The sequence below is a fragment of the Lepidothrix coronata genome, unplaced genomic scaffold, assembly GCF_001604755.1.
Source record: "Lepidothrix coronata isolate B3197 unplaced genomic scaffold, Lepidothrix_coronata-1.0 Scaffold73, whole genome shotgun sequence".
In the NCBI taxonomy this organism is placed as follows: domain Eukaryota; kingdom Metazoa; phylum Chordata; class Aves; order Passeriformes; family Pipridae; genus Lepidothrix; species Lepidothrix coronata.
In genome coordinates this window covers 2799557-2827306 of record NW_016690253.1, presented here as the reverse complement: position 1 = coordinate 2827306, position 27750 = coordinate 2799557, and the positions used below count along the sequence as shown (strand labels likewise).

Genomic DNA, 27750 nt, shown 5'->3' with positions numbered 1-27750 from the left:
ATTTACCCTTGGAGGACATCTCCACGAATGTCCCCGTGTCTGAGCTGCTGGCGCCGTGGCAAGGACAGGCACTGAGCAGTGCCACTCTGCACGGGAGGGCGGGGGCTGCGGATGTCCCAGGAAGCTGCTGGGACTGGTAGTGCTGGCAGGGGGCAGGGGGCAGGTGGAGTGGGGCTGCTCTGCAGGTCGCAGGGGGCTCGGTGGGAGCGGGGAGGGCTGCCGTGGTGGGGCGCGTTACAGCCTGTCCCTCTGCTCCACAGCGCAGCCATGTGATGCCGGAGGAGCGCGGTGGCGATGATATGGAATGTGGGCAGCTGCCTTCGGACACGCTCCGACAGGTGACGGTCCAGCGCCACCCCCTCTACGGATTCGGCTTTGTGGCTGGCAGCGAGAGGCCGGTGGTGGTGCGGTCGGTGGCAGCAGGTACGGAGGGGCTGGGGGCGATCCCCGGACACGACCGCGTGGTGCCGGGAAGCACAACGGCACCTTTCCCCGGCGGGACCCCTCCCTGCGCTCCTGTCCCCTCCTGTGGGCCTGCAGGGTGTGCTCCACAGCCACATACACGGGCAAACGCTTTGGGGATGCTTGGGACCCTCCTGCTTCCCCTCCACCCCGCAGCTCCGGGATGCCTGGATTGGCCCTGACCCTCTCTCCTGGCAGGCGGCCCCTCTGAGGATAAACTCCTGCCAGGAGACCAGATCTTGGCCATCAACGATGAGGATGTGAGTGAAGCCCCCAGAGAGAGATTCATCGAGCTTGTCAGGTGAGGACAACACTTGTCCCCCATCACCTCTGGGAAGGGGGCTTATGCCAGTCTGCTGTGCCCCTACCAAAGCCTTGGGGTGTTGATGCACACCAGTGTCACTGATGGTCACTGCTGGGGTGGGGAAGCCTCAGCCGGAGCAGGGGGAGTGCCTTGGAGCAAATGCCATACCTGTTCCCAGCTGGCCAAGGAGTGGGCAGCACTGGAAAAGCATCCACAGCCGTATTATCAAGCACCCCAAGGAGCCCACAGAGGTCCTGGCTGCCATCGGGCTGGGAAGGGTGGGATGTGCTCTCAATAGCCAAATGCACATGTTGAGGTCATCACCATAAGGTCCCATCCACCTTCATTTTTCCTTTCTGTCACAGGAAGGCCAAGGACTTCATCATCCTCACGGTCCTGCACACCCACCAGGTGAGACTGGCGAGGCCATGGCCAGCTCCAGGGGAGCCAGGACAGGGGTTAAAAGCCCTTTTGGAGACTGAGGTGGGGTCCCCAGAGACCCCAGGAAACCACTCAGGCAGCTCAACTGACTTGTTGGACCAGTGTCCCACCACCCCAGGGCTCTTCCAAGCTGTGGAGTCTGAGAGCTGCCGCAGCCCCTTGGGGTCAGTGTGGGTGTGCAGCCATCTCCCTGTCCTTGCCACTGCCTCCTCACAAGAGGGAGGGAGGAAAAATACACCCAAACCCCTGCGGTTTTCTGAGGACATCCCATGTGTCTGATGAAGTGACCCATCATCATGCCAGAGGTGGCAGGGAGGGGTCGTCCCCTGGGAGCTGGGAGTGCCAGACTGCAGTGTGGCTGGTGGTGGTGCTGGCACCAGTGGTGATGGTGCACCGGGGCTCAGCACCCGTGGTGCTGGAGCAGACAGGACCATCCTGCCACTGCCAGTGGCAGTGGTGGCAGGGCACCATTTCTGCTTCACTGAGCCCTTTGATGTCAGGGAAGGAGATAAGTGCAGAGCTCCCCTGTGCTCCCCTCCTCACCAGGAAGATGCCACCAACCAGCATGGCCCCATCAGGAGTGGGGATGTGTGCCAGGCTCCAAAAAAGCTCTTTTCCTTCTGGCCCTGGATGGCCACCTGCCAGGACAGGCTGCTCAGCTGATGCTGGCACCATCGGGCATGCCCAGCTCTGTGGCACGAGTCTCCATGCCGGAGCATGTGCAGGCACAGGCTCCCCAGCACTGCCACCAGAATGCCCTGCACGGATGGCCAGGGTCCTCTCTTCTCCCGTCTCCCTATGGCTGCAGACCCACATCCAAGGGGTTTGTCTCTCTGATCCGAACCAGTGCTGGTGCTTCCAAGCAAGACCTGGCTGGTGTCTGCCAGAGTTCAGCCTGCACAAGGAGTGCTGGACACATGAGCTAACTGGGGGTGCAGCCTCCCCTGTCATGCTGAGGCTGCTGGTGTGCCTTCAGGGACTGCTGCTCATCGTTCTGGCCCCGCCTGCAGCACCGTAAAACCACAACAAAGGGAACTTGCTTTCCACTCCCCATTTCATGGTTTGCTGCCCACTCCCCATCATCATGCTGGCTTCAGAGGGGTTTCCTCTGGGCTGTGTGTCTGGTTTCCCCACACCATGGCTCCAAAGGCAGGCAGACGTACCACAGCTCCGAGGGCAGGCAGGTGATTTACCCAGTGCTCTCTTTCCAGTCTCCCAAATCTGCTTTCATCAGCGCAGCCAAGAAGGCGAAGCTAAGGTCCAACCCTGTGAAAGTCCGATTTTCAGAGCAGGTGACAGTCGGCGAGACAGACCCAGTAAGTCCTGCCCTGCCTTCCTCTGTGTGTCACCACCCCCTTGAGGTCTCCCTGGGGCCGAGGGGTGTGAGGTGTCTGGGGGCACAGGGCTCCTCTCCCAGTTTGGGCTCTGCCATCTGGCCTGGGGAGCCCCAGAGGGCAGATCCCCTTGGGCACAATCAACATGTTGGGTCAGTGCTGGGGGGACATCCTCTATCCTTCTGTGGGACAGAGCCCCAGAAATTGGCCTTAGAAACCTGGTTCCTGTCTGAGTATCCCTGGGCACCCAAGGGAGGCATCCAGGCAGTGCCAGTGCCTGCCCTAAGGAAGGTCTGTGGGTTCCAGCCTTATGCCAGAGGGTTCACAGGAATACCTGTGTGTGGGGCAGGGTCACGAGGGCATTGCTGCATGGCCATGGAGGCTGCAATGTTCCAGCCCAGTGCCTTTATCTCTTCATCAGAAAGGTTTTATTACTGAGCATACAAAAAAAAATAGCCCCAAAATAAAACTGAAAAAAACCCCAACCCTGTAAAGTGCTTCTAGCAAATTCTATTTTTAAGGAAAATCAATTAGGTAATTATCTGATTGAAACACTTCTCACTAAATAAAACCAGCCTTCTCCCAACTTCCTGCAGAGGGGATGGGCTGGGTTGAGGGGGGTTAGGCTTGGGGTAAGGGTCAGGAGAAGGGGATAGGCTCTGAGCCACCCTGGCCACCGCCTCCCCTCTGGGACACCATCTGGGGAGTGGGACAGGCTGCCAGGCATGGGCACTGGGATGTGCTGGACAGAGCAGGATGCTCTGTTCCCAGTGCAGCTGCTGGGAGCTGGCGGGGTAAATCTGTCAGGCAGCTCCAAATTGCTTCAGCTCTGCACTTCTCAATGGCTCAGCAGAGTGCTGGGTTTCCAGGGGAAATGTGCCTCTTAGTGCAAAAGTGCAGAGCAGTGGAGGATGCCACGAGCACTCCATCACTGACACTCGTTCTCTCTCCGTCTTCCCTCTGTCTCCCCGTGCCCCCCCATCCTCCTCGCCTCCCCCTTTGCCGGCCCCACATGCCAGGACATGTTGAAGAAAGAAGCTCTCCTCCTCATTCCCAATGTGCTGAAGGTTTTCCTGGAGAATGGGCAGATCAAATCCTTCACGTTCGACGGCCGGACCACTGTGAAGGTGAGCCCCTCTGCCTCCCCCCGCGGCACCGTGACACTTCTCTCCTCCCACCTGCCCAATTCCATTTTTCCTCGTCTCCTGCTTCCGCGCACAAACGCTGCCGCAGCAGTGCTTGGCTGGCTGGGAGCTGCTCTGGCATGATGGATAGCCCGTCTGCCTCCCCGGGCAACACGCTTTGCAGCTGGCAGGGATGGGATTTTGCTCTCCTTCTCCCTCTCCTGACTTTCCTCCTTGCCGTGAGCCTGCTCTCCAGCCAGGGTGGATGCTCCTGTGAGTCCCCCTGCCAGCTCCCTGCAGATCCCTTCAGCACCACCACGGTGTTACCCGGGGTGCTGGGCATCTGGCCGCTGGTCACCTCCTGCTGCAAGGTCACTTGGAGCAGCAGTGGTTGGGTACCACCCCACAGCCCCTCTCAGCACTGCCGAGCCTCATCCTTCACCAGCATGGCCCCAGCTGCCAGGGAGGGGCTGGGCTCTCACTGGGGTGCCAGTTCCCACCCTGGGAAGCAGCCAGTGCCTCGCAGCCAAGGATGTCTGTGATTTTTGCAGGACGTGATGGTGACATTGCAGGACCGCCTGTCGCTGAGGCACATCGAGCACTTTGCCCTGGTCCTGGAGTATTCCAGCCCGGAGCAGAGCCACCGCTTCCTGCTGCTCCAGGACAAGCAGCCACTGGCCCATGTAAGCTCCTGGGTGTGGGAGGGTGTTGGGATGGCCCTGGGCAGGGGCCGGGGCACAGAGAGGCTCTTCTGCCCCCAGTGTGGGGCTTGGCTGGGGTTGTGCTGTGCAGTGGCATAGCCTCTCCTTGCCTCTGGCATGGTCCTGCATGCTCAGGGGTGAAGAGAGTGGCCAGGGAGGGAGACAAGCAGGGTTTTACCCATTCCACACTGACAGCACCATGGAGATGCTCTAGGTTCCAGCCAGGGGAGCTACAGACAGCAGTTATGAACATCCTTGACCTGCCCAGGAGAGCCAGGAAGCTGGCACTGCACAGGACCAGGGATAAAATGGGGATCATGGAGGTAGTGTTAGCTTGTGTGGCATAAAACCCTGCAGCACCAGGCAAAGCTGTCACACCAAGGAAGGCTGGGCTGTTCCCGGGATGAAAGGATGAGGAGAGAAATTGGGTATCACCCCAAAAGAGAGGAGAGGGGGTCTCCTGCCCTACAGGCAAATATACAGTTCCTGGGCTCACTGCTCCCCTCTGCTCCTGACACAGGTTGTGCAGAGGACACACTACCATGGCATGAGATGCCTCTTCCGTGTGAGCTTCTTTCCCAAGGACCCAGTGGAGCTGCTGCGCCGGGATCCTGCAGCATTCGAGTACCTGTACATCCAGGTAGGGGACTGGGAGCTGATGGTGCTCATGGCCCACACATCTGCCGAGGCTGGGCCTGTGGAGGCATCTCTCAGGTGGGAGATGCCTGTCCCTGTGTTTATCTGAGGACACCTCTCCTCCCTCCCGCAGAGCCGCAACGATGTGATCAGAGAGCGCTTCGGCACAGACCCCAAGCCAGAGATGCTGCTGGGGCTGGCTGCCCTCCACATCTACATCACTGTCTCAGCCACCCGCCCCAGCCAGAAGGTCTCCCTCAAGAATGTGGAGTGAGTCCTGCTCCCTGTCCCCACCTTCGGTGCAGCCCTCCCTTGTGCCCCTTCCCTGTTCCCCTGTGTAACTGGCGTGCTCCAAGCAATGATTTGGGGTGCAGAGCACGAGATGCCCTGAGAGCCCCTCCTTGAGCTGGCCACTGGCTCATGGCCTCGGCAGCAGTGATACACAGCCCCTGGTCCCACCACATGTAAGACCCCCTCACACTGACATCCAGCCCTGTGCAGCAACCGTGCCAGGGCTGGGGATATTTGCTGTGAGCCCAGGATCATTTCCATGGGAACCTGGGCAAGGAGAAAGCTCTGTGGCTGCGTAATCTCAGCCCATCACCAAGCTGTTCAAACCTGGCTCAGCCCTCCTGCAGCTCCTGGGGGACCTAAATCCATACATAGTCCATCTGTGCAGGCTGGCCTTACGCAGTGGGCACAGGGAGGAAGGAGGGAGATGGCACTCCAGGAGGACCCAAAAAGAGGTTTGGGAATTTGCCCTGCGTCCCTTAACCTTACATAAAGGTGAGGAGGAGCTGGGCTCAGCTGTAGAGCCTGGCACTGCTGTTCCTCAGCTCAGTGCTGGTAGCTATGGCACCAGCCTGGGGTCCCATCCCCCTGGGGACCCAGGCTGGGGGCTGCTGCTGCCCTGGCTGTGACACCAAGGAACTGCTGGTGTGGCTCCGGCTCCCTCTGACGGCAAGAGGATGCTCTGGGACAGCATCCCTGGTTTCTGTCCCTCTCTGCCCGTCAGCAAGGGTCTCTGGCCTGGCAGCTCATGCAGGCTTCCCTCCCCACAGGAAGGAGTGGGGCCTGGAGCCCTTCCTGCCCCCTTCACTCCTGCAGCTCATCAAAGAGAAGAGCCTCCGGAAATCCCTCTCGCAGCAGCTCAAAGCCCACCAGCACCAGCCTGGTGGCACCAAGGTGAGCCCAGCACAAACTGCCCTGGTTCAGGGCTGGTGGGGTGTCAGCCTGCCCTCCACCCCAGCCTGTTGTCCCCAGCTGCTCAGGGGCTCCTGTTGTTAAGTCCCCTTGGATGTGAGATAAATCCTAGGGAGACAGCCAGATGGACTCTCTCTCCTGAATACAGTTCCAAACGCTGTTCTGGATTTCAGGGAGTGCAGTGAAGTTCAGGGGTGAGATCAGCTGAGATCCAACTCTCAGCTTGGCTGAAGTGGCACAGATCAGTTTATTGTTATCTCTGTTTCTGGGCTTGGAAAGCTCTGGAGGCGGCTGCTGAGCCACTGCCTTGGGTCCTGCAGCCTTCAGAGCTCCCTGGGGACTGGGGGCACATATCCCCCAGGAGGGTTATACATCTTGAGGTGTGGGCTATACATCAAGCATTGGGGCTCCTTCCTGGCTGTGCCTCACTCTGAGTTAGCTCCCAGCATCTCCCAGGATGGCAGAGGAGTGGAGACCCCCCCAACCCAGTGTCTCAGATTCCTGCCAGCACAGCCCGTGCCTGGAGCTGCCTGACCACTTGCTGTCCATTCCTAATGAGACCCCCTAAGTGTGCACCAGTCTCTTGCATTTTTTCCCCTTGTGCTCATGGTTATCATCTTTGTGATGTGTCTTGTCAGGTCTCCACAGCCCAGGCAAAGCTGCAGTACCTGAGGATCCTGAACGAGCTGCCGACCTTTGCTGGGGTCCTCTTCAACACAGTGGGGCTGGTACGGTAATTCAGGGTGGGCTGGGAGGGGCCTGGCAGTGGTCCTGAGAGTGTGCTGGAGGGGAGAGACAGGGGAGGTGTGGCTCCCACAGAAATTATTTCCCTCAGTCTCTTACTCTGCCCTGACAAGGTCCAAACCCACCCAGTAAAGCCTTCAGAGCCTCTGCTGTCAATAGGTTGGATCTTCAGCTCTGCAGGGTCAGGGTCAATTCTGTTCTTGCCACCCTGTTGGGCAACGAGATGACCTGCTCAGTGAAATTGGAGTAGTTTCAGACGTGTTTGTAACTTGATCGTGCCTTGGCAGCATCTGGTGTGGGTGCTTTGCCTTTTTTCTCCCATCTCTGACACCAAAGCAATGACTCTCAGCCAGCCTATGAGTTGAACTACGTGTAAGGAGTACAAAGTATTCCCTTGTTCTCTTCTGCACTGCTCTGCCCAGCTCCTCTTCTCCTCCACGTCTGGCTTGAAGCATCCTTCTAGACCAGAGCAAGAAAGATCCCTATATCCAGCCAAGGCTTTGGTCTTTCTTCTTTTCTAAAATACATTCACTCCCTCCTTTGCTTCCTTCTCTCAGAGGCAGTGTCAGATCAGGCAGATTTGTAACACGCTCTTACTTCTGTGTAGTGACACCAGCGAGCCTGAATATTTCATGTGGACAGTCAGTTCAGAGCCTTATTTTAAATAGCCGTGGCATCCTGCACACCGTTCCCAGCTCTGCAGAGGGGCTCAGGGAGGCAGGTTTACGGCACCAGCTTCACCTGCTGCTCTGAAAAGGCCGTCGGCACCCGACCAAGGTGCCACCGTTGAGGCTTGGCTCCATGGAGAGAGCCAGGCACAGCCTGAACAGCCTCAGGGTGCATTTATTCACCCCTGTCTGTCTGTCTCTCTTTCCCCATGTGCCAGGATGAGAAGCAGCCAGCCACCACCCTTCTGGTGGGACCCCGGCACGGCATCAGCCACGTCATCGACCTGAAGACCAACCTCACCACGGTGCTGTCAGAGTTCAGCAAGGTCAGCAAGATCCAGCTGTTCAGGGAGAACCAGGGGGTGGCCCGGGTGGAGACAAGCATCCTGGATGCCAAGGTAGGCACTAGTGCCGTGGGGGCAGGCACCGGGGAGAGGGGCTGGTGTGCAGTCTGGAGCCAGCCTTTGAGGGGATTCAGGTCACAGGTGCGTGTTGGAGCATCTCTGTGGGGATTTCTAGAGGCTCCAAAGCCCCTTTCACGCTGTGGTCACAGGATGTGTGGTCTGTGGCACCTCCCCTGCCCATCTGACTCCTTGTGCCACACGGGCAGGGACTGGTGCCGAGGACCATGGTGTTCTGCCTCTGTGTTTCCTCATCTCCTGCCAGGTCTTTAAGCCCCAGCCCTCTCTCCAGCCATTTCCTTGCACCATTTCAGTTGTAGCCTTGCAGATGTAATCATGGTGGATTTGTTTAGGATTCTTCTGCTGCCTTCTGTCCCGGTGGATTTTAGTACTTTTTCCCACCAGGCTCATTAATTCCTCCACGTCTGTTTTCCTGCTGCCGCTGTGCCTGGTCCAGTAGATCTGCTGAACTGCAGTAACACCCCAGTAGCCTCTGCCAGAGCCACATTAATCCTCATCCCCTCTGCTTCAGTTCTCCCCTCCAACAGCCTCATTTTTTTGCATTCATAACTCAGTGGGTATTTGGTCAACTGTAATATCTGTAATATTCCCTCTTCTGCGTCCCACTGAGGTCAGTGGTTGCCCAGTTAAGTCCTGGCGTCCTGCTGTGGCTGTCCCAACCCTTCAAAACCCTCAACCTCCCCTACTGCAGCCTGGGCAGGTGGAAACCCTCCTTGCCCAGCCCCTCCAGCTGCCTGGGCTGTGCAGATGCCCGTTGGTCTCCTCCTTACTGCTTATAGAGCAGGAATAACCAAGGGACACCCTCTGCACCATGAGTAACCCTGCTGGTTCCTCCTGGTGCCTGCACCCCTCGGATTTGTGTGTATAAAATCACCATATTAATACATTAATAATAGGCTGGTCACAACCCTGTGACTGCCCGTGGCTCCCTGTGAGCGCTCAGAGCTGTCCTTGCTGTCACGTAGCTCCATGGCTGTTCCAACATGTGCCACAGCTGTGCAGGAAGATGTGTGGCACTGGCTGTGCTCCATGGGCTCATGGTGGGGTGCTGCTGTCCCCTCCCTGGCATGGGAGAGGGCAGTGTCCCCCCAGCACAGACTGTCCCCAGGAGTGACAGATGTGCTGGAGGCTTAGGTGACGCTGGAGTCCATCTGCTGTGAATTAAGTGGCAATTCCCACACAGCTTGTCCACAGATCCTGCTGTGCTGCTCCCCTCAGCCATGCTCTGCAGCAGCAATCAGCCACTACCAGCCCTTTCCTGCTGGAGGAGAAGATTTTCTCCTGTGTCCCCTCTGTCCAGCCCCCCAAAGGCTGGAGAAAAGCCAGCTCACATACTTCCCACAAGCACAGTGGCTTTATCTCCGTGAGAAATTCCAGGCGGCTGCCCACAGCCACCCAAAGCCCCTCTGCCTGCCTGGAGCACCCCATTTGTGGATCTCAGCAGGCTCAGCAGCACCCTGCCAGCACAGAGGCTGCTGTTATCTGTCTTCATTTAGCCCTTATCCAAAGGGCTGGGATTTAAAGCCAGAATGTCTGCTCCAAAACGAGGCATATGCTAATCCTGCACAGGACAGCGATGGATGAGGCAGGCTAAGAAAAGCAGGCAAAAAGATCATTACCTCGCAGTGCTAATCTGCTTTCTACAATTATTCTGTTGCACTGAACGTGTCGCTGGCTAAAGCCCTGGATTGCAAATAAATCTATTTGTGGCGTGAGTCACAAACCATTAGAGGGTTGTGCTCGAAGTAGTGTCCTGACTGCTCTGGGGACCTGTCACATCCATATCACCCTTGGAAGCCTGTTGGAGCCCCATGGATTGCAGTGCAGGAGGGGGTGTCCCCCTGGGCTGTTGTGCCTGGTGCTGCTGTGTCGTGGGATGCTGGTGCTGGGGCAGCTCCCAGCCTGAATCCGCACGAGGTGCTCGCTGGGTTACTGTGGAAACACAGATGGTCAGTGATGGTTCAGGGATTTGTGCAGAAAGGCCATCTTGAGTTTCTCAGGGCAGTTAAAATGATGGGTTAAAAAAAGGGGTCAGGTCACGGAGCATCCATCAGCTGGAGGTCTGAACACCCTGATTGAACCAGCCAGTTCTTATCCCCCACTGGCCTGCAACTACAGCCCAGACTCACCCACCAGGAAGGAGCTGGGGGAGATTTTCAGGTAACAAGCAGGCTTGAGGAGATGGTAAACCATTTGCATTTATTTTAGGAGAAAAAGAAATGGTGTTTGTCTTATGAATTATTCACTAGGTAGTTAATTCGTTTGTTTTGGAGCTTTTCCAGCCTGGGCTTCCGTTTCTGTTTAAAACAGCACATTTAGGATACAAACCCAGGGCTGATACCTCTGCTTTGCCTTCTTTAGCTTTTTGCCACTGCGAGTGTGGCAAGGAGGGGGCAAATGCTGACAGGACCCCTCACAGAGGAGCAGAGGAACAAAAGCCTCCAAGCCTATGCTACCAGCTCCTAGAAGGATTTTTGTTCCCTGCAAGGTCCGTGAGAGCTGCTGGGAGGACAGGAGCAAGTTTCATCTCAACAGTCATGAGGGAGCAGGGCAGGTTTGCTTGGGAATGCTGAGAAAGTTCACAGCCCGTAGCTGGGGGCAGGACAGCACTCCCCCAGCTGCCCTGAGTGGTGCAGGTGTTTTGCAGATTTCATGGTCATTCCTGCCTGGCAAAGTCTCCTCTCTGCTGTGGCTGTTGCTTCCCCATTCTTCCTCCTGCGCCCTGGACTTGCTGATGTTCAAGCATTGATTCTGAAGCTCGTAGATTTGCTGGGGGCAGTGAGGTGGCAAAAGGTGTCTCCTGTGATTTTTATGCATTAAGTGCAGCTTGTGCAGGGGGCACTGTGTGGGGCTCAGGGGGCCCTGCATCTCCCAGGGGCTTCCCCCTCCTGCTGCCTGGCAGTGCTGGGACCAGCATTTGAGAGTAGCCAGTGCTTATGTTCCAGCTCAGAACTGGGCTTCAGGCATCCATCTCCTCCCCTCCCCAGTGCAGCACTGCAAAGTCCTCTTCTACCTCCCAGTATCCCAGGAAGGACAGTGTCAGCATCTCCTGCCTGGCACCTGGACAAGCCCAGCAGCCCTGAAGGGGCACAGAGGGGTGGATGACTGGCCACCAAGGCTCCCCAGTGCAGGAGGTGTGGGGAGAGCTGCCTCAGCTCCAGGCTCCCCTGGCTGTGCGGCTCCGCAGCTCCCGCAGAAACGAAAGGTTTGTTTTTTACTGAAATGCCTTTTCCAATGGAGCATTTCTGCTTTCTGATTTACACAGCTACACACTGCTGGGCTTCTTCTTATTAACAGTCTTGACTTTGGAAAAAAAGCTGCTGAAACACTCTGAATGAGAATGAAGGAAGAATGTCTGGGGGACAGCTGGATCACCTGAGCCCAAAAACAAGTGTGTGCAGCTTGAAAGAGGAACTGTTCCAGGCTGTGCCCTGTCCCTGTGTGGGGCTGTGGGGCAGGAGCACAGGATGTCTGGCTGCTGGACAGGCACAATTCAATCAAAGGCATCTGGGTAATTGACTTCAGTCTCCAGCAGGGCCTGCAGCCAGCCAGTGCTTAAGTCGAGATCAAGACTTGACAGAGGAAAACAAAGGCAAAATTAATTCACAAAGGTCCCTGGCTGCTGCTGTGCCTGGAATCTGGGTATTGATCTTGGTGTCCCAGGGGCCCCCAGTGTGCTTCCAGCCTGCCATGAAAATAAATATCATGCACAGCTGGGGTTCAGCCTTTCCCTCTCCCCCTGGAAAAAGCCACGGAGCCCCTTCCTCTCACTGGAGATATGATGGTGACCCCTCTGAGCCCTCCCTGCTGGAGCCAGCCCCGAACCCAGTGGTGCTTCCCCAGTTGAGCGTGGCAGGGACATGCCATGGGTGCCCAGGCCAAGGCCCTCTGTGTATTTGCCAGCTTGTGGTCTGAAAACTCTGGGGAGTCCCATCGTACTGACAAGGGCAGGCGAGGCCAACATTACTCCTGCTTGTGCAAACAGTGGCTAATCCTATCAGATTTTTCTATGAAGAGCCAGACTTTGGAGTGACAATGGACCTGGAGGCTCTGGTTCCTTACGCTGGATTCGTCTTTATTTGCATTAAGCCCTGCTGAAACACTGTCACCTCGTGGGAGAGAGGGAGGGGTTGAGATTTCCTTTGGCTCAGTAGGTGGGGTGGGAGGGGTGGGAATCCGCTCGCAGTGGGATGTAGAGCAAAGCAGTGGGATGTAGAGCAAAGCAGTGGGATGTAGAGCAAAGCAGTGGGATGTAGAGCAAAGCAGTGGGATGTAAAGCAGAGCAGTGGGATGTAAAGCAAAGCACGTCCCAGTGTGTGGTGCCAGCCCCGGCGCCACCCAAAGCGCTGCCTGCAGGCACCCAGGACGGGAGCCAGCCAGAAAGACGGGAGCCAGCCAGAAACACAAGAGTCAGACAACACGTGGAGAGGATGAGTTTCCAAGCCCTCAAAGCCAAATTTGATTTGTTCGCTTAAAAAGGAATTAAAAAAAAAAAAAAAGAAATTAAAAACTCCTCAACCAAACAAGCAGCCCTCGGGCACTCAGTGGGCGTGAAGGGAGCCTGGGTGTGCTGCAGCCTGGGGAGGCCTGAGAGCTGCCTTCCTTCAGCAGATAGGAAATGTGGAGGATGCCAAAAGCACCAGCAGGCTCTGGTTGTTAGAAATCCCCCGAGCCTTTTGAGTAGCCGGGGGGAAGATGAAAGCTAGCCAGGGTGGCAGCTGCAGCATGGTGAGGAGGTGTCCTGCACCTTCCCAGGACACAGCAGCACGGAGAGGGGACACGGCACCAGCACTGAAGCAGAGAGGAGGAGACCCCCCCACAATCCTGCAGTCTCTAGAGGTACCTCCCCATCCAGTTTTGTAGGACTGCAAGGCACAAGGAGGGCATTCACCTGGCAGAGGTGGCGACTTCTTGAACCCTAAGGAAGGAGAGACCTGCAGGTCTGCTGGAAACCAAGGCAGGGCATTTATTGATCAACAGGTGGGAAATTGTGGTCCTAATCACAAGCAGCCTGGTATTGATAGAGCTGAGTTAATAATGCTTAAGGGGAGACAAGGAAAGGTCAATGTAGAAGTGAAAAATCGACTGCTGTCTCGTTAGGCCTGGGTGCCTATATTATATAAACTTGGCAGTGCACCTCAAGTAAACCAGGGAACATAAATTATGTAAATTCATCTCCCATCTTTCTACTGCACTGTTTTAAAGAAAGCAGGGTAAGACCCAGAGCACATGATAAAGGGGGGGAGACTAAAAGGAAATGCACATAAGCTTAAGGGCTATCATATGCATAGATTTTCCTGCATAGGTCATAAATTAATTTAAATATGAGGACTATTAAAATCCTCTAGCATAATCCTGGACATAAAATTTCCTCCAAATGTCCTTCTATGAAACCTTTGCCTTTATCTGAACAAGACAATACCCTCCAGAAGGACATTGAGGTTTGATTTAAAGGTAGGGCATAATAGAAAAAGCACTATATCATTAATAAGCTAATGCAAAAGTTATCTCTTCCATCCAGTATAAATGTCTTTTGTTTTACTTTCCAGAGTGACTGGTTGCCAAGCAGGAAACTTGAAGTGAAAAAGTGTCCTTTCCTCACAAGGCCTAGAAAATCTAGAAAACCATTATGAGTGAAAGACCAAAACACCAATATTTTCAGGCTGGTATTACACATTTAGATCTAGAAAGAGCATTCTCTTTAAAATTACCTTCTTTACATGTTGGCATATTACACGTCAGAGACAAACCTTTTCCTGGGCATCCCACTGGGAATCTGAATCAGTGCTGACAGGGCAGGGAGCAGGGTCTTAGAAGAATGGCACTGGTTTTGCTCCTGCTGCATCCTTCCCTGCCTTCCAGCTGCTCACAGAAGTCTCTCTGCTCTACTGCACCACTGGGTTTAGAAAACTTATGAAGATTCGTGCTCTTCCAGGTTGCTGCCTTTTTGTCAGGTTTGGTTGAGATTGAGCAGGAAGTTAAAACAATTGCAGGGAGACACAGGGATGTTGCATGAGCCCCAGCCCTTGGGGACCAGGCCAGTCCTGACCACAGGCACGAGCCTTCGCTGCTTCTTGCAGGATGTTTCCAAAGGAAAGGGGGTCAATCCCATTTGCTGCAAGCCATGGGTATCACAAGGAAGCCCAAAGCACGGCCCTGCGTGGTTCTTACTTTAGCAGCTCCGTGCAAAGCTGCCCTGAATTTACCATTTAAAACCCTTAGCACCGTCAGTTGGAAATTTTTCATGCACCTGTTCACAAAGTCAATGTTTGCTCAGCTCTCCTGTGCCTGGCTGTCTCTGCACGGTCTCATTTGCTTTTCCTACATGGAGCAGGGTGACTAAGGTTGCTGATGCCTAAAAATAACATCTCCATTAGCTGCCATCCCTGATACCTCCTCTTTGTGGCCTGATTTCCCAATGAAACAAGGCTGCTGTGATCATGTTGCCTCTTTGCCTCTTGACCCCATAAATCACTCTCAGATCTGCTGGCCACTTTCAGCAGTGGCTGTGGCAACAGGGTGGATGTCTGAAAGGCAGCTGAGCTGTTGCAGTCTCAGCAAAACCACCTAGGTGAGAGAGAGAGATTCCATCTTGTAACCCTGCATAGAAAAGAGTTATGATCAGACCTCTCTTAGTGAGCAGCAGAGAAGCTGCCAAGGCCAGGGGAGATGCACAGCCTGACTGAAACAGCTTTGCTCACATTCAGTGTCTTTGTAAACAGCCCATAATCCATCAGCAGGACACAGAGCCCCAGCAGTGTGGGCTCCCAGGCCATGTGGAGATCACCAGAGTGCTGTAGCTTAAGTGATTTAATCCCTAATAACAATATTTGAACGCTTAACAATTAGAGAAGAACTTTCACGCAGCTTGCTTGTCAAGATGTGAGAGTAATCATTTCTAAGACCCCATTCTAAGCTGTAATGCTAATCAGTATTAAGATCCCTCTTTTTCAGAGCAGAGTGCCACAGTTAACCCCAGCATGCCAAGCACTGATTGCTGGAAGCTGTTCTGGAGGCTGGACTTGCTTGGACACCTGGTAGGGAGGTCACAGCACCTTGGTGCTTCTGTTTCATTTGTAGGCAAGAAACTACAGTCAGGGTGGTTGTACCTCAGTCCTGTCACCCTCAGGAGGACTGATCCAGGGGCTGCTTCTTGCCAGCAAGAACCTACAGTCCCATCTCAGGATGGGTGGGAAAAATCCTGAAGCAGAGGAAGCTGAGCAAAGCTGGGAATGGGTCTCAGAGATAAAGATACCCAGCTGGGGTACTGGGGCTGCACTGTGGGCTGGACTGTGAGTGCTGACAGGGAGGCACTGAGGGTGCACAACTCTGTGCCACTCTGCCTTGGTGTCCCCAAGAGCTGGCTGTGAATCTCTGTCGTGGGACTCCCACGTGGTGGAAACTACCTCCTAATTTTCCATTTGAAAGGGAATTCTCAACCCACCTTGGCCTCTTTGTTTATTCTCCTGGTAGTGGATGTTCATCAGCCATTGCCTCCCTCCCGCTGGGGTTTGTTCCCTTCCTCACTGTTGCACTCCAACCATCGGCTGCCACAAAACAGAGGGGGGAAAATGCACAAATATCTCTCCATTCAACAGATGGCTTGAAAAAAACCAAGGAAGCTTAGCCAAGACACTTGTTTTAAGGGTGCTTCAGACACAGAAATGGAACACATGGTTTCCTTTCATCACTTGTGTCAAGATTGGAGCTGGGCTAGGAGGTGTCACCCCCCTCACCGCTGCATGCCTGCCTCCCTCAAGCTATGTGGAGAATCTCTTCACTACTCTATCTTGATACTTTCCCTTTGATCTGTGTCATCTCAGGTTTATTTTCCAAGATGCAGAAAGAGCCTTGTCAAGTGGGCAGTGGCAGAGCCTCTCAGCAGAGGACATTCACCTGTCAGGCTCTTTCTCTTCCACATCAAGTTATTTCTTTTCCTTTCTCTTCCTGCACAACAGCCAAAGAGGGAACTTTTTTACCCTGGCCCAAGGGAAAATCTGCCCCTGCCAGGGGCTGGCATGGCTTGGGGATCACATGCAGTTCTGCTCAGGGCTGATGTCTTCACACCCAAGTTTATTGCAGTGTGTGGTCCAGAGTGTGACGTGCTGGCCTAAGGCGGGTCTTCCTCTGCCACAATCGGCTTGGTGGCTTAAAAAAGCAAATATTGAGCAGAGCACAGAACTGGCCAGTGGGTACCAGGAACCTCCCGTGGTTATAAAACAAGAAAACCAAAATAGCTTTAATGCTTTTCACACTGCGTAGGCTTAAGTGGTTTTTAAAACAGGCTTGGTGTGCCCTGAATGTGGTAAATGAATTCCTCAGAGTCCTGGAGGGCTGTCAGTGTGCAAGAGACCGGGCATGGCAGGAGGGGCAGCCTGAGACACAGCAGCTAAACGTCCCCCAGCTGCCTCAGATAAGCCCTGTAACGGGGTACAAAGGTCCTTTGGGTAGGGGTGCTTTGTGTAAGGGGTAGATGAGGGCAGGAGCTGCCTTGCCATAACTTTATTGAAGGCACTGTCAATTTTTTTCCCATCTCATGGGTCTGCCTTGAGCAGTGCTGGGGGCTCAGGCCGAGCATGGACCACTCGACTGAGCTGTGTGGGGTCCCAGCAGTGCATAGGAGACCTCACTGGATGGGTGAGAGTGAATCCCACCCCAACAGCTTCCCCAGGATAGCTCATCTTCTCCTTGGGACAAGCTGGGAGTCAGGGAGTTGTGCTGTCTGCTGCTCAACTGTGCCGTGAGGTGACACGTGTCACACAGATCATGTCTGATTTTTATTTCTCTTTAAAGCAAAGATCTTTTTTAGCATGCGAATAAACGCTCTCCTAAAAGAGAAGACACCATCTGCTCCCAAGCACAAATTTAATTTTCCAAAGGGATAGATTTAAATAAGATCCACAGGCACGGCGTGGTAGCTGGGGGAGCCTGTAATGGGGCTTGGCCCCTTTGGCATCTTGCTGGAAGCAGATGTCTTAGTTTATGGGGGGGAGACGTGGTGCCTGCAGTGGAACAGGGGTTCTGGCAGCTGGAGACTCCACAAACTCCCTGAGCTCCCAAGGTTAAACTGGTGCTTGCAGGTAGGCTTAGAGCATCGACAGGCAGACAGATGATCAGAAGGCAGTTGTGTGGGGGCTCTGCCACGCACAGCCTGTGCCCAGTGGGGCTCCAGCTCTTTCCTCATCCTCAGGGGAGTCAGCAAGCAGGAATCACAGCTGCAGCGAGGCACTTTCTTGTGCACAGCCATTTGTTGGGTGGGCTGGAGCAAGGACGTGCACCTGGCTGGTTTTTTCCTGTGCGAGTGCTGAAAGTGCCAGCAGCTCACCAGTCACACCAGTGCCAGGCCCCAGTGCAGCCCCTGTGGAGCTCTCTCCCTGTCAGCTGAACCTCGGGGCCCTCACGTGCTTTGCCTCTCTTGCCTTCCAGCCACTGGTGTTGCTGATGGAGTGGCCTGAAGCCACCAACTTTGCCTGCCTCATCGCGGGCTACTGCCGTCTGCTGGTGGACTCCAAGAAGATGATCCTGTCCAGGGCCCCCAGCCAGCCACCCCCGCCTCAGATTATCAAGGCAGGTACGTTTCAGCCTCTGCTTTCTGTGCGAGCCCCTTCCCCAGCCTCCCCCTCCCTCTCCTCCCTCCACCCAGGGCTCTGCAGCATTAGGAAGGTGAAGGGTTTCTCTGGCATCTCCCCTCTGCTCCCATTCACCCCAAGAACGAGCAGCCTCCCTTTTAACCAGAAAGCAAGGAGCAGGGACACAAGTCCTCACTTTGGATAAGCTCTGGCTTGTGGTGTCAGCTCAAGCCGCAAACACTCGCTGTGAGTGTTGTTCTGGCAACTCCTGGAGCAGATCCAGGAGGTGCTGTTTGAGAAGACCTGTAATGCTGCCAGCTAAATGCTGGATCCTCACAGAACAGCCTGTGTGCTGCCGCAGGGATGCAGCACACACTCCCTGGATGGCATCCCGGCTCCAGGGACCTGCGTGAGGGTGTACACTCATTGGACTGCATTCCCGCTGCCTTTGGATACTGCTGCCTCCATCCCGGGGGTCTGCAAGCATGGCTGCTCTGCTGATTTCCCAAATCAGGAAGGCAACTTAGATGTCCCAGCTTTTCAGCCTGATGCAAGGAGCAGAAAGCTGGTCTGGGCACAGCAGGAGGTTCTGGCCTGACAGGCAGCAATGCTGTTCCTTGAGGATGGATTACAGGTGTGAGTCATGCTCAGGAAAGATCAGTGATTCTCAGGAGTGATTTCAAACAAGGGCCAGCCATGCTGCTGTTCCATGCAGGTGTTCACATCAGATGTGTTTTGTATCGGGAAATACAAAATATGAGTAAAATACCAACCCAGAGCTCTATGGAAGGTTGCCCCAAGACCTCCCAAGTGAAGCTGCAGCTTCAGGCAAGTTTTTAGTTTAGCTGGCAGTGTCAAAATTCCCTCCTGAAGGTGAGACTGGCTTGGGGAGGTGGGAGGAGTGCAGAAAGTTAGCAGGGTCCCTGGGAGACGACTTGGTGCCATTGGGGAAGGCACTTGGACACAGATTCAGCACATGTGGGAGGACACCCTCACACGAGGCATCAAGAAAGCACCTGCAGCAACCTCAGTGAATCCAGGCAAAGGCCTGGCAGTTGATGATGGTGTGAGTATAAGCACAGTTTCCTTTTCCTTCTTCCCCTGTGGCTCTGGTTGACAGCTGTCACTGCGCTCCCTGCTCTGGGTGTCCTCCAGGAACATATTTAGGCACATTTTGCTGTGAGCAGAGGGTGTTTCCAACTTAACTGACCATCATCAGAGTGGTCCTTCCCAGGCTCATGTCACCCTGACATGGGCTACTGGGACACATGGGGCACATGGCTGTGGGGAGTCAGAGGGTGGGGAGAGCATCCCAGAACATACCCATGGGCTTGGAAGGAGGCTGGTGGCACCCACAGGGTGCAAGTGGTGTTTTTCCACACTCTAGCAATGGTGATAATAGCCAGGATTTTTTCTTGGGGAGATTTTCCTTCATGGGTGTGGTCCAAACCTCTGCATTTGCCCTTTTCTTGACAATCTCAAGAAGCCAATGTCACTCTGCTGGGGGTAAGGGGAGTCACAGTCTGGGTAGGACAGCAGTGGAGCAATGGGTCTGAGCCAGCCCCTCCCTGGATGGCCTGTTCTATCCTCAGAGGTGCAGTGAAAACCTCTGTGACCAGTGGAGTGGAGCAGTTTCCCTGCAGACCCTGCACACTCGGCCCAGCTGCTCAGCCGTCCTTCAGAAGGAGTGAATTTAGTGTGTATTGGGAAAAGTCTGCTCACAGTTCTGGTCTCAAAGGGCTGCAGGCTGAGCTGTCAGGAGCTGGGCGGATCACAGGGAGCAGGGACCGCTGATCATTAGCACATCCTTGCAGGAGTGATAAGAAAGCCCCACTGGGATGAACTAAGTTAGCCCAGACTGTGACTTCCCGGGCTGCAGGCAGGCTGTGCCAGCATCTTAAATGTAAAATCAAGCCTTGGCCCATGCTTTTACCTAGAAGAGGAGCACATCTATCTTCCCTGAGGCCCATTAAAACCTCCTGCTGAACTGCAGACATTTTTAGAAATGCACAGGCTGTCCCAGTGTTGTCAGTTAGATCCATCTCTCTGCATTTCCCTGCGGAGCCATATGCCAGAACCTTGCCCTCCGTCGTCCCTGCCCCTTCTTTCCCCCACTCCCATCAGGAGCCATTGTCAGCCAAGCAGCTCTCTGCCCTTAATTGCTCTCTCAGCTCTTTCTCAGGAACTTTTACCCCCGAGCATCCAGCAGCTAGATTATGGATTTGAGGGGTTTGGCCCCATTCAGCAGCAGGCCCTGGCTCATCATGAGCAGCCAGTGAGGCATGGACATGATCCATTGGAGGTGTCTGGGTTTGGGAAAGCCTCTGCCTCAGCCTGTGCCACCCTGCCACATCCCGCATGTCCCCTCATGTGTTCCCCCACACAGCATTTCCAAGCACTGGCATGGCCACAAATGAAAGAGACTTTGGGTTGAGTGGGGATTTTAGCACTGCAGGTGATGAACAGTATAATACAAACGTGTGTTTGGGGAGACAAATTGTCCAATTTGTTGAGCTAATGAATTTAATTAGGATTTGTTTGATTTAATTTATCCTTGGTAAGACAGAACCTGCATCCCCTGGCAGCCATTCTCAGCACAGCTGCACAGTTCAACCTGCAATGCAGACAGATGCCTCTCCTGAGGGCTGGACTACTGGCCAAGCAGTATTTCAGCCACTTGCCTTGCCCAAGTGAGCAAGGGCAGGCTGTCACAGGGAGATGCTTCACAGCAAGAGCAGTGGGCTCTTTCAGAGCCAGCCTGATCCAATAGCCATCAGCCAGACAGAAATAACACATGGATCGTGGGCAGCAAGGGACAGGGGGCTGGGGGTGTGTCTGTCACTTAAACACAGCCAAACTACATTGGATGCCTCCCCAAAAGGCAATACTGCACCACATTTAGCAGTCTCCTGAGGAGCACTGCTTGGTCTGGCCAATGTTAGGCAAAAATTGTGACAATTTTTTCTTGCCATATAACGAGTGAGCTGGCAGACTGAGGCTGAAGGTTCTTCAGCAGCCAGGCTGCTCCTGCTGCCCTCTGGATGTGGCTGGTGGATCAGTGATGTGGCACCTGTGTCCCTGTGTCAGTGCTGGATGTGCTGGCCAGCCCTCCTCTGGCTCTGCTCAGCTCTGCCCCCAGCAACCTACTGGCATCTTGCTTCTTGTGCTTGCTGCTGTCACGCAGCACAGATACAAGGCATTTTCCCAGGTAGCTAACAGGGAGAGAATCCTTCCTGGAGCAGTAAGAAAGCTTGAGACATTTAGGAAACAGACCTGTTGGGAAAGGTTAAAGGAATTTGCCGTGGTTAGTCTGGAAAAGAGATGGGCGGGGAGATGGAGAGGAAGGAACAGAACAGTATTTCTGATGCCTCAAAGCTGTCTGTGAAAGGGCACTGATCAGTTGTGCTGGTGGTCCATGGTGGCATTGATCTAATTCCTCGTCAAAAACAAAAAGCTTTAAAGTCAATACTCTTTTATCATAAATGTCATAATATTTTGCTTTATAAAATTTATATCATTAAACTCTATAGCATGTAATAATTTTGGAAATAATGGAGCAAACCCCACGAGCAGGTGGCATGCTACCTTAGTGTGTCACAGGGCTTTTGCTGGCACCTAAATCCTGTCCAGCCACCCTCTAGGCTCTTCTGACCTCCACCATCACTGCAGCTCAGCCACACCTAAGGGCTTCACTAATACACTTTAACAACTCTTTTAATGGGATTCTTTAATGGGAATCCAGATTTATTCATTTAGGGAAAGAAAGGCAAGTCAGCTCCTTCAATACCACATGGGCTTTTTTTGAGCTGGCCACCTTCCACATGCACCCTGTAAATCTCTGTATGTTCCTCTCCCTTCTGCCTCTTCTGTGTCTTCTCTTTTCTTCTTATTGTAGGAAGGGGCTGATATCTCAGAGCCAGAAGGTCCCTTGTCTTCAGTGTCAGCAGTTCCCTCCTGCTCTTGGTAGCCACACATGGTACCTCTCAGGCTTATCCCTTTCCTCTTGAGAGACCCACACACTGGAAACATTCAAGGTCAGGTTGGACAGGGCTCTGAACAACCTGATCTAGTTGAAGATGTCCCTGCCCATTGCAGGGAGATTGGACTAGATGGCCTTGAAATGTGCCTTCCAACGCAAACCATTTGATAATTCTATGGTCTGTACATGCAGGACATCTCTTCTCCCTGGGCAGATAAGGCCCAGCAGGTTTTTGGAAGGTGGCCTGGCTGTGCTGCAGGGCACACACGTGTCCCATTGCAGTCCAGACTGCTGGGGAATGGAGTGCAGAGAGTACATGGGTGCTTCTCCAGGGTGAGCAGGAGCTTCCCCATGCTGTTTTTCCTTCCCCTGGGTGCTGCTGCTAACATTCCTGTTGTGCTTTTGGTTTAGATTACATCAACGCACACAACTTCCACCGGCCTGCCGGGGCAGGGCACATGGGAAAGAAAGAGAACGGGTTGGTGGGTGGCTCTGCCACTGTCACCGGAGCAGCCGGGCCTTCCACCACCAGGGCTTCTGACTCGGAGCTCATCCGCTTTTGCTACCTGCACATGCGAGAGCAGAGGAAGGAAAGAGAGAGCGGCACGGATATCAATGAAAACCTGATTTTTTTTGAGGAAACTCGTCCCAGGACCAAATCTGACCCCACTTCCAAAAGCTCTGGCCAAGGCTATAACGGGGCTGCCAACGAGTATGACCCGGATGGCCTTGACCAAGACAGGCACGCGAGCAGGGCCAGGGCACACACCATAGACACCCACCTGCGGAGCGACGCCTCGCACTTCTACTGCGAGTCCTGCCAGGCCAAAATCAAGAGCCGGCTGGCCTCATGCATGGGGGGCAAGCCTGGCACCACCCGGGACAACATGGTGGACTTGATGTCGCTTCCCCCTCCCGGGAACGATGAGGAAGAAGACGAGACAACGTCCCTGCTCCCCGCCATCGCCGCCCCTCCTCCTGGCTTCCGAGACAACAGCTCCGACGAGGATGACCCCAAGCGCCGGGCGGCAGCTGCCCAGAGCCAGGAGCAGGGCCGGCACCTCTGTGGCATCCTCTACGATGAGATCCCTGTCACGCTGATAGACAGCGTGCAACCACGGACGGTCCGGGACCACGCCCAAGAGCTGGATGATGCCCTGGTGTCCACCCTGCAGGCACTGGAAGCCCTGGCTGCTTCAGAGGATTGCCCGCATCCCCCACCACAGCAGACAGCAGGTATTTCAGTGACTGTGACTCCCTTTTTTCCCTATAGCCTTTCTTTCCTATTGTACGTCCTTCCCTTTAGTCTCCTTCTCCCATCCTATGGGACTGTGGAGCAGCTTCTAGTAAAAACTAAGTTGTGGCAACAGGCTCTAGCAGGAGCAGCCAAGCTGCTGCTCAGAAGATTTCTAAGAAGCTGAGGTGGGACTCCTCTCCCTGGCAGTGGCTGAAGGAGTCTCTTGGTTATCCCATATCTGCCGTGGTCCACATGCCACGATGCTGGGGTGAGTCACTAACAGACCAGTACTGTGAGCATGAGTTCCTCCCCACTGTGACCACTCAGCTGTTACCTTTGGCCATCAGTCTTTGCAGGTTCCCATGGGTTTTGCAGGGTGTGAGCCCTTCACAGGGCAAACCTGCTGTCAGATGGGTGACTCTGGGACCAGCCTGCTGCCATCACAGTCCTTTGTCCCTCTCCCTGTCCTGGTTGCCCTACTCACTATGGCAGAGTAGCTGGTACCCGATTTTCCGTCTGGTACCAGAGAAGCCCCTGTAGGGTGGTCCAGTGTTTCCACTAACACTAGAAAACTTCCCAGGACCTTTTCCTGGGCCAGGAGCTCTTGCTGAATTTATCTAGCAAGACAGCTCAGTGCTGAAAAGTGACCTCACTTAAAAGCATTAACTCTTATTAGTGAAAAGTCACAAAAGTTTTTCCAGTGGGATGATGTGTCCTGCATTCCTGAGACCCTCCTGCTGCCTGGAGTTCCCCTCTCCTCCACACAGGGGTGGTGTGAGGTTTGTTGTGGGGTTTTCTTTGTGTCCCTCCTCAGGTCTCATTGTCCTGGCTGCCATCACTCCCGAGTCCTCCTTGGACTCTGGCCATGAGACGAACTCCTCAGAGCTCACCGATGTCTCGGAGATGGTCTCTGCTATGAAGCAGCATCAGAACGCAGCCTACTTCCTCACACAACACATCAACAAAGAAAACCTCCTGGCCAGGAAGGACTTGCCTTTCCGAATCCAGAGCTGTGCTGCCCAGGCTGTTCTCACCTCACCCTACCCCCTGAGCCGCCAGGAGCCAAACCCTTCAGTGAAGCCAGCTTCCTCTCCCCAAAGTCCTGGCCGTACCAGCTGCAACAGCAAACAGGAGCAGCAACGTGCTGAGCAGAGCTACACCTCAGCTGTCCAGCCAGGGCTGACCCCCCAGCTCAGTGAGCAGAACAAGGGCGCTCCAGTGCCAAGCACTGAAAGCAAAGGTGCAGGCCACACAAAAGCTGCCTTTGAGGTATCTCTGCATCCCACAGCAGCCCTGAGCAGGGAGCAGTCACAGGATCTACAAGAGAAGGTGCCCAAAGAGGTGCAGCCAAGCTCCAAGCTCCTCCTGGATCAAAAAAGCTGTGTAACTCCAGCCATCATTTCAGCTGCTCTGCAGCAAGTGGCAAATGCAAAAGCCTCAGCTCCCCAAGTGGTATCAGCCTTAAAAGAGGACCAGAATGTGAATGGTACCAGCAGCTGTGCATTAGCCAGCAGCAAGCCTTTGACACTTAAAGGAGGTCCACAAACTGCAGAGACATTATGCAACTGTCAGCAGCAGCAGCAGCAGCAACTCTCTCAGCAGCAGCACTGTGAAGTCTCTCCAAGCCCTAAAGAAGCTCACGGCAGTCAGGCTGAAGCTTTCCACCTCGCTTCAGCAGGTGAGGAAATGATGTCCAGTAAGACTTTTGCCTCTAAAAGCTACCAGCAAAAAGTGAGTAAAGATGTTCCAGGAAAAGCTGCAGGCGTAGAGACAGGGCAGAAGGCAGGTGGGGAAGCTGCGAGCCTCGTCTTGCAGAAACACACAGCTCCTTCAAACCCAGGACAGAAAGTGCAACAGGAAAGTTCAGCCAAAATCTTAAAAGCTGAGAGCGGCAAAGTGCACTCTCCATCACCTGGTGGCATTTTCAGGAGCACCAGTGAGGAAGCCAAAGGGCCAATCCAGCTGATGCCCAGATCTGAGAGCCTGCAGATTAGCACTGTGCCTTCTAAAAAAGTAGAAAAAGTACTGGAGGTGACCCAACAAGATGCTGACGTCCCAGCTAAACCCAAAGCCCCAAAAGCTCCCTTCAGGTTCAGGAAGCTGTTCTCTGCAACGTTTCCGACCCGGCTGAAGAAGGAGACGGACGAGCGGCAGGCCCAGCTGCAGAAGGTGAAGCAGTACGAGCTGGAATTCCTTGAAGAGCTGCTCAAGCCAAAGAGCAAAGGTGACCTCCCACCACAGGAGTATCTGCACCCACCTGCCCCTGGGCGCTGCAGCTGCCAGCTAAGGAGCAGTCCTGTGCAAAAAGTCCCGGGGATGTCCAGGGAGCAGAGGCGCAGCTGTGACTGCAAGAGGATTTGCAGGGGAATGAGGCCACCCCCGAATCAGTTGGTGATACCAGAACTGGAGAGGAGAGGGAGGGACAAAGTTGCAGATGACCAGAAGCAAGTAGAAGCCATTAGGCTGACGAGCATGAGCAGCCCTTCCAAAGGCAAACGGATACGATCCACAAGTTTAGAGTCCAGAGACTACCGATCAGATCCAGAGAACGGCGTGTCCTGTCTGGCAACGTGCACTTCCCCAGGGGAGTGCATGGGAGCACCGCACTACAGAAAGCTCTTGCGTCGCTACAGTGTCAGTGAAATAGATAAGACTGATAGGACATCCTTGTCCTCTGACATCTACCAGAACATCTATACGACCAAGCAGAAAGGCCCCCAGAAAGAGCCTGAGCCCAGCATCATCTGTCCTGTTCTGAAGAGCAAAATCCTGGAAGCCTCTGGAGTGGCTGACCCCTCCTATGTCCAGATAGCACAGGATAAAAAGAACCAGAAGGCTTCAGGAGTGTTCTCTGTCCAGGAGGAGATGTACCCAAGTCCTGCTGAGCTGCGGGATGAAGACACGGAGGACGAGAAGTGCTGCTCCATCCGGTACTGCTTCTACTACAGGAAATGTGATGTTGCAGATGATGGGAGTGAAAAGGATGAGCTGTCGTATTCCATCCCCATGCAGATACTCCCGGGAATGAAGCTGGACAATCAGATGGTCCCAGTCATGAGCAGGACTCTCCAGGTCCTAGATGCAACAGCCTGCAGCAGTCCCAATGACAGTCAGACCCAGGAAATAGATTTAAGGACCTCCAGTTTTGAGGGGAGCTTGGCAAAGATCAACACCCTTCGAGGCCACGCCTACAGCTTTCCCAACGGGTTTCTGCAAGTGCAGCTGGACACCAATGAGCTCCTGACTATCCTGAGGCAGTGTGTGCTGAGCCCTGATGTCCGGGACTGCAAACCCTACATCTCCCAGCTGGCTGAGTACAAGCAAGAGCTCGCCCTCAAGTTCAAGGAGTTTCGGGCGTCCTGCCGCCGCGTCGCAGCCGTGGACAAGAGCCCTTCCCACATGCTCTCTGCCATCACGAGCAGCTTCCAGGTGCTAAGCAGCCTCATCGAGACCTTTGTGAGGCTGGTGTACGTCGTGCGCTCGGAGTCCCAGCGCCAAGAGCTGCTGACGAAGGTGGAGGAAGTGGTGAGAAACTACACCTTCCTCCTGAAGGCTGCGGAGGAGTCCACGGCCAGGATGCTGAGCCACCAGCAGACCGTGGAGCAGCTCGCCCGCCAGTCAGCCACGGTTGCCACTGTCATGAGCACGCTGACACGCTCCCTAAAGACGCTGATCAATAAGTAAGCCAGCTGTGAAGACCAACAAGCCAGTGTGTGCCAGGCCACGTGCTGACGGTTCTCCAGTCTCACAGGTCTGGTGAGGATGCGTGTCTGCAGCCCCACATCCACCGGAGTTTGCAGTAGCCAAGACACTCTGATCTCTGCAGGATGGATGGTGGTGGTGGTGGTGGTTTTGAAGGGTGAATTCATGCCCTGTCACAAGCTGTGCAAACCAGCTCGTCGGGGGGCTCAAGCAGCTTCTTTGCTTGTTCTCCCGAGCTGGCCTTGTTGGTGATGGTACTTGGGAGGCACAGCTGCCCCATCTCCACACTAATTTGGTTCCATGGGGTTCTGGGCCTCACTGGTGCAAGGACCTTTGTCACAGTTTGTGGTGGGCCAGTGAGTTATCAGATGCTGAGCTGAAATCTTCTGGCTTCACTTGGGCAGTGTGGAGCCAAACCAGTGTCTTGCCACGTAAACAGCTCTTCTGCCTCCAGGATCTTCCTGGCCCACAAATACGACGTCATTAGCAGCAGAAGGGATCTACAGGGATACAGCAGGGGTGAAAGTCCCTGCTGCTATGCTAGGGCTTGGGAAGTAGTCCTAGCACAGGCAGGATGCCATGATCCTGGGACAGAGCTAGGTCACCCTACTGGGCTCTACTGTCACAGCTTAGGCACCAGTGTTCTAGTCCTGAGCACAGGTACTGCCTGTGCAAAAGGCATGGGCTTAATGCCTGCAAGTAGGGAGGATCCAGGGAACTACAGGCCTGTCAGTCTGACCTCAGTGCTGAGAAGGTCATGCAGCAGATAGTCCTGAGTGCCATCACATGGCATGTACAGGACAACAAGGGGATCAGGCCCAGCCAGCGTGGGCTTGTGAAAGGCAAGTGCTGCTTGACCAGCGTGGTCTCCTTTTATGACAGGGAAGCTCAGTTAGTGGGTGAAGGAGAGGTTGTGGGTGTTGTGTACCTAGACTTTAGTAAAGCCTTTGACACTGTGTCCCACAGGATTCTCCTGGAGAAACTGGCTGGATGGCCAGGCCCAGGGAGTGGTGGGGAATGGAGTTAAATCCAGCTGGAACCAGTCACTAGTGCTGTCCCAGGGTTCAGTGTTGGGGCCAGTCCTGTTTAAGACCTTTATCGATGATCTGGACGAGGGGATTGAGGGCACCCTCAGTCAGTTTGCAGATGACACCAGGTTGGGCAGGAGTGTTGATCTGCTGGAGGGCAGGAAGGCTCTGCAGAGGGGTCTGGACAGGCTGGATC

The 27750-nt window shown here is 54.4% G+C and overlaps 1 protein-coding gene across 2 annotated transcripts; it reads left to right on the top strand.

Moving 5' to 3' along the window:
* Positions 1-269: 269 nt before the first annotated feature.
* Positions 270-27750, top strand: FRMPD3 (FERM and PDZ domain containing 3). 2 transcript variants are annotated; one of them, XM_017819344.1, is made up of 14 exons: positions 270-423; positions 661-763; positions 1132-1177; positions 2419-2523; positions 3561-3668; positions 4217-4348; positions 4887-5006; positions 5136-5272; positions 6064-6187; positions 6844-6933; positions 7836-8015; positions 17466-17610; positions 21999-22823; positions 23639-27750. In XM_017819344.1, the coding sequence occupies exons 1-14, from the start codon at positions 273-275 to the stop codon at positions 26506-26508; spliced, it is 5136 nt and encodes a 1711-aa protein (XP_017674833.1). In that variant the 5' UTR covers positions 270-272; the 3' UTR covers positions 26509-27750. The 2 variants fall into 2 exon arrangements, with proteins under 2 accessions (XP_017674833.1, XP_017674832.1); XM_017819343.1 differs by lacking the exon at positions 1132-1177 and having other exon boundaries at positions 326-423; positions 619-763.